The sequence below is a fragment of the Mytilus californianus genome, unplaced genomic scaffold, assembly GCF_021869535.1.
Source record: "Mytilus californianus isolate M0D057914Y unplaced genomic scaffold, xbMytCali1.0.p SCAF_6, whole genome shotgun sequence".
Classification (NCBI taxonomy): Eukaryota; Metazoa; Mollusca; class Bivalvia; order Mytilida; family Mytilidae; genus Mytilus; species Mytilus californianus.
In genome coordinates this window covers 52,911,877-52,925,905 of record NW_026262712.1, presented here as the reverse complement: position 1 = coordinate 52,925,905, position 14,029 = coordinate 52,911,877, and the positions used below count along the sequence as shown (strand labels likewise).

Here is a 14,029-nt window from a genome sequence, read left to right as displayed (position 1 = left end):
ATGTTTTTTCCATACCGGTTCTTCGTTGATCATTTACCAACTTAAAGAAGAGTTTTTGGTCATCTTCCCTAGCTGTCATGATGTTTTCAAACTTTTGTTTTCTGGCTACCGCTTCTAGTTGTCTCTGGGTTGACCTAAGTTTGCGATTTCCATTTTTCATAATTCTAAAGTGACTGTTCTCCTGATCTCTTGGACGACTGAGATTGACTCTTCAACGATTAGACCCTGTCGGTTTTGTTTTGTGGTTGTTGTCGTGTTTAGTTTTGCTACAATGATGCTTCCACTCAGAGCAGATTTAAATTGTTCATAAGCCCCTGCAGTAAATGTCTGAATAATGTTGTTAAACTTAACCTCAGTTTCTATATCTAATACCCTATTTGATGCATCGATTTTACGTGACGCAGCTTTTAAAAGGTGGTTGTGTATGGGACATGTTTTTGTATTGTACCTGATTGTTTTGATGGCACACTTTGTTCATTTGTTGATAAGCTATTTCTATTTCGTGTAGTATATCTTTTGCTAATTGTTCGTTCACAGCTTAATTCATTACAACCACTATTTCTTGCTTTCATTTCCTTTGCCATGTTCAATGTGAGTGACAGGATTATGTGATCTCCAGAGGTCAACGACGATCAAAACATCTATTAAATTGAAATTATGCGGATATTTTAAAAAGTCAATAAAGGCACTAATGATAAATAAAAATGTTTATACACAGGTTACTTTGCCACTCAGTAATTTAGAAGACTATGACAAAGATGCTCGTGGAATAATGTTAAAAACGCATTAAAAGGTCCAAAAAGTTCTGTCTACGTTCCGCTATATAGATGATGTTCTCTCACTAAATAATACAAAATTTGGTGACTATGTTGAACGAATCTATCCCATCGAACTAAGAGATAAAGGATACTACAGATACAGTTAAGTCTGCCTCATATTTTGACTTACATCTAAAAATTGACAATGAGGGTCGATTGAAAACAAAACTTTACGACAAAAGAGATGATTTAAGCTTCCCAATTGTGAACTTTCCATTTCTATGTAGCAACATTCCAGCAGCGCCTGCATACGGAGTATATATCTCCCAATTGATACGATATTCCCGGGCTTGTATTTCCTATCATGATTTCCTTGATAGAGGATTGCTGCTCACAAGGAAGCTATTAAACCAAGAGTTCCAAATGGTGAAGTTGGAGTCATCCCTTCGTAAATTTTACGGACGCCATCACGAGTTGGTTGACCGTTATGGAATAACCGTTTCACAGATGATATCGGATATGTTCCTTATGTCGTAACTACAATACCCTCCCGTTTCACGAATGTGACTTACCGAATTAGACTATTTACCGGATTTGTAATAACATAAGCAACATGACGGGTGCCACATGTGGAGCAGGATCTGCTTACCCTTCCGGAGCACTTGAGATCACCCCCAGATTTTGGTGGGGTTCGTGTTGCTTAGTCTTTGGTTTTCTATGTTGTGTCATCTGTACTATTATTTGTCTGTTTGTCTTTTTATTTTTGGCCATGGCGTTGTCAGTTTGTTTTCGATCTATGAGTTTGACCGTCCCTCTGGTATCTTTCGTCCCTCTTTTCTGTCGAACGTGAGCTCAATGTGGATGTGTATTATCTAGTGTGTGAGCTAAATTAAAAGTCTCTTTGCACAACCTGGATTACGAAAATGTAATTTTTTCAATTATTTTTCAAGATGGTGTCTCTTGTTGTGGCCTTGGTAAGGTGATGAAATTGGTGATTACAGTTTTGATCGTCAATGACCTCTGGAGATCTCATAATCCTCAGTCACTCACATTATATTGTAGTATACCGCTGTTCGAAATTCATAAATCGATTGAGAAAAAACAAATCCGGGTTACAAACTAAAACTGAGGGAAACACATTAAATATAAGAGGAGACACAACAGAAACTCTAAAATGCAACACACACATAAACTAACAATAAGATAACAATAGCCATTTTCCTGACTTGGTACATAACATTTTAAGAATAAAATGCGGGAAAATGGAACCATTTAAAAGCCTTTTTAAGTTGGGTCGAGAATTCTTACCTTGATACATCACGACAGCAATGATTAAGTTGTGAAACATGCCCTAAATTTTAAATTTGAAGACGATATGCCTTTTTATTATTTTCTTACATGTATTACTCTAGTGCGTATATAAACTCTTATCAGAATAATATGATAACAATGATATTAAGAAAACAACAATTCATTCTATCCTAGCAAACACTTTCACTTCAGCTACATGGAGATATTCTGTTCTCCTCATCATAAGTTTAACATATCTCCCTGGTAAGATTCCACCACATTTAAACACAAGATGATCTCCTGTATGACTTGGCCCTGCATAGTGTGCACATAATTTCATAGCATTATGGTACGGTCCAATTAAGATATCTAAATCACGAAGACGTTCTCCTACAAAACAATTAAAGTTAGAATATAAACATTTATATTGTATTATAAATCTCTTTGCTCTCCAGTACTATTTAGCTTTGTTTTCCATGAACATTGTACGTGAATATACAAAAGCGTACATTTTCTTATAGGTCAGACAGGCTCCACGTTATTGTTTCTTGAAAGTTGATTTATAAATAAACTTAAGAACTATGACATTTGGACCTGCTTTGATACGATGACTGCACTTGAATTTTTACTAGAAAACATTTGTTCGCTATGGAGATTCCGTATATCGTCAAGTTATCGGAATTCCAATGGGGACTAACTGTGCACCACTTATTGTGGACCTATTTCTGTATTGTTATGAGTTACAATTTATGACTAAAATCAGTAAAGACCCATCGAAACAACATTTGATACAAATATTTAATAACACTTTTAGATATTTGGATGATATATTGGCTCTCAATAATGACGACTTCAGTATGTACACTAAAGAGATTTATCCTGCGGAAGTGATTTTAAATAAAACTAATACTAACAATGAACACTGTCCTTTCCTGGAACTTGATATCTATATCTTTAACGGAAAGCTTTATACCAAAATGTACGACAAAAGAGATGATATTTTCATTTCCTATTGTTAATTATCCATTTTTAGATGGTGACGTTCCCTTGTCACCATCTTATGGTGTTTATATATCTCAACTTGTTCGATTCGCTCGTGTATGTAACAACGTATTTGATTTTAACAAAAGAAATCTCTGTATTACTGAAAAATTATTACACCAGGGTTTTCGATATCACAAACTAGTCAAACATTTACTAAATTTTATTATCGGTACGAGGACATTATTCGTAAATATAAATCAACATGCAGACATCTTACACGTTCAGGCATTTCACATCCTATATTTTATGGTAATATTCTTTACAAAGCACAACAATGTCGTCATTCACCCCAAAAGCTAAAAAAAAAGACCTTTTAACAGACTTATTCAGAAAGGATATAGTTACGATACTGTTGTCAGGTCATTAAAGATGGCATTTTTTGGAATTAATATTAAATTTACTCATAAGGTCTTTGCATCGAACATAAACACATTTATTCTAAAACCAGTTGTTGGCATAATACTGGTTATGTTGTTCTCATATATTTTATGATCGTATGATACTAAACCCCTAACGGAAGTGATTATGCTTGATTTTCATATGATGAAGACATAATCTTTCAATCAGTTTAATTGAGGTCTGGAGCTGGCATGTCAGTAACTGCTAGTAGTTCTTTGTTAATTTATGTATCATTGTCATTTTGCTTAGTTTCTTCTGTTACCTATTTTGACATCGAACTCGGACTTCCTTTAAATTGAGTTTTACTGTGCGTATTGCTGTGTGTTTGTTTATTCTACATTGGCTAGAGGTATAGGGGAGGTTGAGATCTCACAAAACATGTTTAACCCAGCGCTTTTTTGCGCCTGTCTCAAGTAAGGAGCCTCTGGCTTTTGTTAGTCTTGTATGCTTTTTTAAATTTTAGTTAATCTATATGTTTCGGAGTTTAGTTTGACGTCCATTTTCATTGAACTAGTACACATTTTGGTTTAGGGGCCAGCTGAAGTCCGCCTCCGGTTGCAGAATTGTCTCGCTGAGTTGAAGACCCATTGGTGGCCTTGGGCTGTTTTCTGCTCTTTGGTCGGATTGTTGTCTCTTTGACACATTCCCCATTTCCATTCTCAATTTTATCAAATATTTATCGATTTAGTCAGTTTTGGAACTAAACATTAACATTCCGTGTCTACGTTTGAGGGGCGGTCATTTTTTATATAATAGATGAAGTAGTAGGAAATACAAAGCATGAGGTTTTTTTTATTTAGTTCCGTGAAAAGTTGCAAGAAAATGCATGTGTTTGAACAGCAAATCTATTCTTGTTCATATTTAGTAGTGTTTCTGTATTGTATAGAATCTCTAACAGTGACACAATGCCTTGCATTATAAGTATTCATACTGAAGATAACTTTTTGTAGGGCTTAAAGTAGTTCAATATCATTAAGGTACATTTCAATTCTTAATTATTTAATTGTTTCTTTAGTTTTACAAAACCATTACTTTTTTTTCAAAAAGTTTATAAGAATTGACTTACCACAACAGTCTGGTTCATTGTAAATTTCGATTCGTTCTATGTTATATATGGTGCCAATATCTACTACCCAGTACGGAAAATGTTGCTTCTTTGTGTGCTGAATTGTATTCAAACGTCCGTCGACAGCAAATTTAGAAGCATACATAGAGTCATGTGTTGAACTTTGGTATGTTCGTTTGCCTTGGGCCACTTCCAGAAGTGTTTTTTCTTGTTTTATAGAAGACAGGTTTGAATCTACAAATGAAGAATGATATTTGTGTGTAAACATGAATGCATGAGGGCAACCGTAGTGTACCGATGTTCAAATCTCATAAATTCATTACAATTGTTACAAATTAAGGTAACAAACTTACGAAAACAAAGGGAATTAATAAACTTAAAACAACCGAGACCAGTTTCTTCGATAAAATAAACGACTCCTGCTATACATGCATCACCAGACATGTCAATTCAGACACAGAAATATGTACATAATCGGTAAATTACAGATGACTATTCTGGTATCTAAAGATCTAAGACTGCGAAGTTATGTCGCTAATGATTTTCGACACATACACATTGTATTCGTGAAAGAAATCAATGGGATAGATAGATAGTTATATAAGAAAAAATGGTGTCATAGAACTTTTTCTTTCTAAAAGAGTAAAATAAAAACTTCATTAACATTCCTTAATAAAAACAAAACTATAAAAGTTATTTTCGTTATATGGTTGAAAAGTATTATGACTTGAAAAATTGAATCAACCAAAAACAAATATTCGGTATTGGTAAAACAGTCACTATTTTTTATTGAATAAACAATTTTACACATTAATCGATATTCTGTAAAAAAAAAAAATTGCCGATTGAAGCAAAGAACTAGACCGATTGTGTACAGTACTGCTATTTTACAGATAGCGGTATACAGTTAATCCACTTTAAGAGAATACCACTTAAAAGGGTCAGAACACCAAACTACGAGAAAGTAGAATGACAAAGATATAAAACGTTGAATAGAATAAAAACTACAAAACATAAGATACAAGAAAGTCATAAATCTTGATACTTGATAGAGTAAGGCAGCTGCTCGTAAAAAATAAACAAAACATTATGGGCTGTATGTTCTGGACTACCTAAATTGTAGTAATTTTCACCGAATTACTTGCGAAATGACGATTTTTAGCTGATGTACCTGATTACCCTACTGGAGGAGTTTTGTATTAGAACCTTTTATTGTATATATCATTTGTTGTTTTGTGAGGTAATTTGTTATAATTCTTATATGATTTGCATATTACGGAATACGTTTATATGATTGGTAGAAAGGGCTCCCAGAAGTGGCTCTTGACGTTATTTATTTTTCGATAGACGACGTTGACGGAACTACTTTTCGCAACTAATGTAAACAAGATGGCGGCGATAATACATGTAACACAAACCGGCTCGACGTTTAAAATATTTATTTTCACTTCTCGTTCATCGTTAAATTAAACAATAAACACAAACATTCATTTGAATGATAATAAGATATTTTTGTAGTTTACTTTTAATCAGATAGCAAATTTCATGGAGTACATTTTTATGCATTAACCAAATAAATAAATCATACACAAGGCCAATTAAATGACACAAATATACAATTTACGTGTGATAGATGTTACGAGTGGGGAAATTAAAATTCCTAATCTCCAATTTTAAAGAAATAAAAGGATTAAACGCATTTTTAAAGGAATTTATTGGTGTATAAACAGGACCAAGTCACTCACAAACAAATCATAAAGTCCTTCGGACTTCTATTTGTTTGTGAGTGAATTGGTCCAGTTTAAACACTAATAAATTCCTTTTAAAGGGCGTTTAATCATATACTAATTCTGATATAAAATCGATAATACATCATTATGAAATAATATTTATGTGGCAAACTATTTACAGCGGGATTAATCATAATCAACTAAATCATGAGAAGTGCTTCCTTGTCTATATCAAACGTTTCACAGAATGAAAACTATCAATACCAGATTAGCCAAAAACTACATAAAGTAAAATTTGCCTGATAGAGTTGCAACCTTAGATTATATTGATAATATTAAGTACAATAAGATAGTTTATGGGAAAGAGTTTCATATTGCACCCCAACGGAATGAACTGTAATACATTATTGTGTTCTTTTAGTATGGTGGGGTGCCTTATTGAACTCTTACCCCTCATAGTCTACAAGCATCAAAGTTGACCTGTGATCCTAACAAATATGATGCCGATTTTTTACCCTCACGACATGATATTCTTCAATAGATTAAGCCGTACCTTTAAGGAATTTTAGAATATCTTCCAGTATTTTAGCATTACGGTTTATGCTTTTGGTATTCTTGTTCAACTTGATATTGTTGTCTTCTAATGCCTCTGTGTTGCTATCAAGTCTTAATTCCAAACGGCTATACATTTCTTTGCCAATAACTTCTCCCATAGTAAATAGTAAAAAAGTAGTCGAAATATGACTTGAACTAGATTTTCTCAAGAACATGTTTTTGTTACATTTCTACGTACACTTCAAAGACAAAAATCCAGGAGAATTTGTTCCAATCGATTGATTGAAATAACATACGAACTGAAACGGAAAGACACGCGAATAGTTAATTCTATAGTGACAAACTGTTCATATATTGTTACAATATTGATTAAATACAGTCATACACTATATTGTTTGCCAAAAACGCAAACAAAGTTAAATTCTTATTCCAAATTGTAAAATAATAGATTAATCTATCTATTCGGGTTTGATTTTTTTTCCCCGCGCATAATATGTTGTGAAACAAAAGACCAGTAAACAATACCTTTACTTTGCATCATGGTAAAATTACCGTATTACTTATTTTTTTGTTAGCTCTCATTTGGTACAAAATCAATATAGGCATCTTAAAGTATTATTAAACAAATTAAAAAGAATTAGAAGATACCAAAAAGGGGGACACTAAACCCAAAAGTTCACGCATTGCCATACAACAGAAATAAGAACATAATTGTATATCATTTGACATAAATGTTTACTTTCAAATACATTTGAGAGGTGGCTTTGCTTTAACCTTAGTGTTATTCTTTTATCTTACTTGTGGAGTTTATTGACAACCTAATAAGTTTCCAGGAGAATTAGGGTCTAAGATTAAAATATCGTATTCATACACGTCTATTATTGAAACAAAACAATGTACTAACATGTATTTTGTTTTATTATGTAGCTGGGATACTGAATTTTACACCACATTTGTGTTAGTCATATTTGCGTTACCGATACTTTAACACAGAGGTGACAGGATGGTGTATGATAAGCGCTATCATTTGTTATCTTGAAAGGTATCCAAACCTTGTACAATTACATATTGATTTCGGCGAAAGTTAGAAAGCCATAAATCCGGGATTTGATTGGGTAATGCTGATGTTCGTATTCAATTAACAAAATCTGGGGGTTTTAAGATGAAAATAATTTAGCCCTGATTTTGACTGAAATGAAATTAATTTCACTGTTGGCCAGCACTTGAGTTAAAAAAAGAGATGGCCCACATTTTGCCATTAGATAATGTTCAACACAAAATTTTCTTATATTAACATAATCTGGCCCGCGAAGCTTGCCAAAAAACACAAGGTTCTCCCATATACAATCATATCTATTTGAATAAACCTTAGACAACAATCATTTGATATTTTGGGGAGGGGGCTTAGAATAAATTTGAAATAAACAGGTAGGACTGGAATTCATGAGAATTCATAAAAGAGAGAATAAAATAAAAAAAGAATTAGAAAATAACACATTTATATAAAAAGTAATTTACCACAAACGTGTTCGGTACTTGAAAGTCAATATTTTCATTCCGTTTATCCTCCCGTGACAACTTTCTTTTTTTCCGAGCTCTTATCTTTCCTTAGCAATGCTTCAAAAGGTAATAGTGACACAAGGCTTGATTTAATCCTTCTGCCTGTCCGTTGGTCCGTCCGCTCGTTACACCCTTGTTGACACTCTTGAATATGCATCCTTCCAGGGATTTTAAACATGGCAAATTTATCACACCGCCGGCGAGATGTTCTATTTTCACTTGCCATAATTAGACTTCCTAGGTTAAAGTTTTCAAACTGCTTTTCTTGATAGATTTGACAGATTATTTCTAATTCCACACACATGACACAGATCATTCATTCTAACAAAGAATAATTGAGTTATCAATAAGACCAAAAAAAAAAAACAAACAAAAAAAACTCATGTTTGGTAATCTTACAAATATCAACAAAAACACTTAATGGCAATCAAATAATCAACCAAAACGATCTGAAAATCAAATAATCAGGGTATTTTGATTGCTTAATAATCGAAAGGTATATATTTATTTATATTACTGAACTTGTGTTATTAACGTTGATCAACTTTATCTGTTTTTGAAGAAATACGCCCAGAAACTCCTATTCCAGTATACTCTTTTAACGCGTCAAGCTATATTGACAAATTTGTTGACAAGAAACTTTTTTTCTGCGAATATAGGAAAAATTGTTAACTGCATATCATTTGAAATATACCTGTATCCCCTGCGAACAAAGTTTGCACTTTCGTATATTCAAATATAAGTGAAAACTCTCTCCATCGTAGAACACGCTATTTTAAAATAAATAATGAGAAAGGGAGACAAACACAATTTTACAACGATCAAGCTTAGGCGTTTTACGATTTTTGTTTAAAGCAAAACATTTGAAATCCGAAGATGTATAAGTACCGAAACAGTTGAAGAGCTTTATGACAAAAATACCTAAAATAATAGCCAAATTCATCTAAGGTCAACTTTGCCTGAGAGAGTTGAAACCTTAGTTTCTTAATAATTTCGAAATTTATAAACGGACAATTTTAGAAATTTGTTATAAATCATGTCAGTACCGAAGTACTGACTACTGAGCTGAATGATACCCTCGGGGACTGATAGTTCACCAGCAGAAGATACATTACGTTTAGAGCTTATTTCCTAAAGCTTGTAGAATAAGACTTTGGTTGGCTTGCTTGCTTTATTGGTGTAAACGTTTGTAATTAAGATTGACATCTGCAAACACTATAAATAGGCGGTGTTAAACCTGCATACATTATCGTTAGATTTGATCATTTGATTGACAGGTCTTACTCTGCCTATTTATAGTATTTGCAGATTTCAATCTTAATTACAACACTTGAGCAAACATTCATACAAACAAAGCAAGCCAACAAAACTTTTACACTACAAGCATTAGGAAAATAGCTGTAAGTACGTCAAAAACCTAAGGTTCTCTATTAAAAAGTTTCAAATTGCTTACCAACAAATTCTCTGTGATATAATAGACACTATTTGTGAAAAATGTTCTGCTAAAGGATTAAACTTAAGTAATTTTACACTACATTGTAATTTTCCCTTTAATCAAAGAAGTTTCAAAGCCTTAATCAATTATGTAAGAAAACCAACTAAAATATACTATTACTGATAATATAAGAAGATGTTGTATGAGTGCCAATGAGACAACTCTCTATCCAAGTCACAATTTGTAAAAGTAAACCATTATAGGTCAAAGTACGGTCTTCAACACGGAGCCTTGGCTCACACCGAACAGCAACCAATAAAGGGCCCTAAAAATGACTAGTATAAAACCATTCAAACAGGAAAAACAACGGTCTAATCTATATAAAACACGAGAAACGAGAAACACGTATGCACCACATCAACAAAAGACAACCATTGAACATCAGATTCCTGACTTAGGACAGGTCCAAACAAAAACAGCGGGTTTAAACGTTTTAATAGGTACTAACCTGAAACAATAGTGTAACATCACAACATAGAAAGACACACTAATAAATATCAATTGAAATGGCTTTACTCAATCAAAAGACATATAATTAACAAACAAGTGAACATACACTGAACGAATAAATCTGATCTATGACACAATGTAAATACAAAATAAATAAAATAAGGGGTGAGATGTTAAACAATGTCAGAAAGACAAGCATAACCTTGGACAAAATGCCGCCAAAAAAAATAACGTACACAGGTAAATAAAAATAATTTTGTTGTAAGATATACAGTCATGGAGTACGGAAATATTGTTTTACAAAATAAATAATTTTGTTATTCATAGTAAGAAAACAGAAGTGAAAATTTATATTCATACCAAACACTTGCTGGTATATAATATAAAAAATAAAGAGACGAGATATAACACTAAATAAGTAAACATTAAATAACAAAAATAACAAAAATGCATTACACATTGTATCAACAGGTCAAATTAACACGAAAGTACGATTTGAGAGTACACGCAGTTACTGAAAGCTAGTGAAAAGCAAAACACAATTAATAATAAACAATCATGCATCAGAGACTAAAATATGATCTAGACGACATCAACTCGTAGGTTTAATACTCTTACATTCGAATGTGGTCTTATCTATCCTTGTGATTCAAAATTTCACATTTTTATAAAATAAAATATTTCCACTTAAAATCAAGATTCAACGAAATGTATTTTTTCTACGAAGAAAGTCAAAATTGTTAACTGTATATCAATCAAAAATATATCTGTGTCCCCTGCGTCATGCATATCAAATATTGTCATAATTTTATTTTTAAAATTAAAATATTTCTTTACATTACATACAAAATGGTATGAAATCATTTCAAATCTTATCAAATTATACAAATCCAATATCTTTTTGAACGAGTAGTCTTATCTATAATGTAACAGCACTGATAATGAACATGTTCTCTTGATTCCATACAAGTGAGAGGTTTAGCCAGCTATAAAACCAGGTTTAAGCCACCATTTTCTACATGAAAATGCCTGTACCAATTCAGGAATATGACAGTTGTTATCCATTCGTTTGATGTGTTTGAGCTTTTGATTTTGCCATTTGATTAGGGACTTTCCGTTTTGAATTTTCTTCGGAGTTCGGTACTTTTTGTTATTTTACTTTTTCCTTTATTTTCAAAATCGTACTTACTTTAATTTTGTGATGAAGGTAAGAAAACGTTTTAAACTGAGCACACCAACTGGGAATTTAGGAGCCGGGGTATATGAACATTGCACTTACTTTATACTACTAGTATGCTTATTTCTATTTTCTATAAATACACATCTTTATGAATCCTTATAATCGTATATGGATATATTTTATGATTGATTGATGTCTACAGATTTTTTTTAACGTCAAGCTGCTTATATAAACTGCGTATGCAGGACGATACTATACAATTATGGACTTTTGACCAGGTTGATACAATGATTACCAACCCCAGAGATATGATTTTCACCGAGTCCAACGAACAAAATATGTATTATTCATTATTCAGTGAAAGAACATTTTCTATATAGGATGAATTGGGTTTATAAAATTGTGCCGTCCAATACTCAGTTGGTAGTTCTCAGTAGATTTTACCCTGCAACGATATAAACGGTACACGATCTTGTTAATTCCCAAAACACCTTCATGAGTAGAATTCAATCCAGAAAATCATACGGAATCTTTTAGTCTTCATAGGCGGATCCAGGGGAGGGGGGTTCATGGGGCCCAGGTCCCCCTTTCGTGGGAAACATTTGGTTGATTATATACATAATCACTGAAGCATGACTGTAGCGGGCCCCCTCTTATTGCAGTCAGTGGGCCCCCTTATAAAAAGTTCTGGATCCGCCACTGGTCTTGCTAAAATTAGCGAGTTGAAAAAAAATCATCATACTCAATAATTAAAAAAAAAAACTTTTTTAAATGGATCGTTAAGAAAACTAAAAGATTTACAGTAGAATCGATAACTTTGATAGCTTTGAATACTACCGCAAGTTAAAATTGTCAATTCCAAAATTTTGACATTCCTTCTTAAATCTTGATCTATATTATTTAATCTGGGAAAATGATTAAAATATCGACCTGTGTTTTCCTACCACACTGTTAATAATAAAAACACATTACGACAATTAATCTTCAGTGCTGCTTCAGGCCAAAATATTGAAAAGTCCAAAAACCTAATTATAGGTTAGATAATACTTGGTCATGTTTTATGAACATTTAAAGCCCGATACCTAGCCGAGTGATTTAAATGTTCATAAAACATGACCAAGTATTGTCTGGTAAATTTAGAACATATTCACACCTTCGAATGACATAACAAAATAAGCCTCTCATAATCTCATTGTAATACTCAAATTTTTAATGTTAACTTAACATGTTTAGTAAAAGGGATATTAATATTTATGGTGATTTCAACTAATGAAATGAAAGAGCAATGAGATATAGTTTTGTGATAACAAAACAATAAATTATTAAAAAATGGTAATTTCTCTGCTACAGGCACAGTTTAATGTATAGAAATCCTTCATTTTAAAAATCACACAATGTTACTTGAATCATCATCAATAAATTTTAATTTACAATCGTTTCAACATCAGATGCTTGCTTTTTTATATTGTGTTTTATTTTCAAAAACTTTCTTTGATTTTTTTATCAACAGTCACTGTTTCTAAAAACATTGATTTTTAAGGTCTCTTATAAAAATTAGATTAAATACTTCATGTATTTTACCCACATCTGTGTCCCCTTTTCAATTCTTATTTCTAGGGGAAGGGGGGGGGGGGTTCTATATATTTACCATTAGATAACTTTAATAATGTTAAAATCTCAACTTAAAATGCATTTATTATAGTTCTATTCTGTTTCATTTATAATGACTAGAACACACACACGGGTCCGTGACTGAACTAAAGTACTTACGCCTTATTTTTAGTCTGGATTTGAGTATTCGTATTGTCATCTGATAAAGTCATGCTGATCATATTTAGGTGCACAGTTTTCTCTGATTTCAAAATTTTAAATAACCCTAAAAGAATCTTTCTGTTTGAATCCGTCCTGGTTTGCTCATAACACCTAGACACTTCATGTGACATATATTTTTTTTTGTCAATGGTTGATTTTAGTAGCGGGAATCCCTGTGACGAAGTTCATGTGTGAATATGACACGTGTATATAACAAATCCCAAATACACCGTTTGCTGGTACGCCTGACAGAGGCGGAACGTACAGATTAGGTAACAGATAACTGGCATTTATTGGTATCTGTATCGGATTCGACCCGGAACTTGTTTATTATTGGTCGTATTAATAATGTGGAAAACAAAGGGCCTGGTTTGGTGTAATTTTTAACCAACACCGTTATCCTATATTAGTTAAATCTAAAGTCGGATTCTTTGATGCGTCGTTTTTATGTCATGCTGGCTAACAAATTGGACCTCGTTATTTTAGTAGTATATACTAGACAAACAACACTACTCATTATTTTGTTCGTTTACTCTTTTCCTTTGGAAATTGCCTTGGGGGATTGTACATTTCGTTAGTGCAGTTTTTAAGAGTTCACGTTCATAACTAATCTACACATGAACAATGAAAAGTCATTAATGTATAGCATTTTATAGTGCATGGAAAGCCATGTACTATGATAAATAGAAA

General features: G+C 32.6%; 2 protein-coding genes across 2 annotated transcripts in view; both read right to left on the bottom strand.

The window, feature by feature from the left end:
* Positions 1-14,029, bottom strand: part of LOC127706219 (zinc finger protein 883-like) — a 78,674-nt gene that overhangs the window by 45,781 nt on the left and 18,864 nt on the right. The window lies entirely within an intron of this gene.
* On the bottom strand, positions 2,111-7,148 carry LOC127706223 (fucolectin-6-like). The gene is made up of 3 exons (XM_052210705.1): positions 6,841-7,148; positions 4,558-4,791; positions 2,111-2,438 (listed from the first exon to the last, which is right to left on the bottom strand). The coding sequence occupies exons 1-3, from the start codon at positions 7,055-7,057 to the stop codon at positions 2,230-2,232; spliced, it is 660 nt and encodes a 219-aa protein (XP_052066665.1). The 5' UTR covers positions 7,058-7,148; the 3' UTR covers positions 2,111-2,229.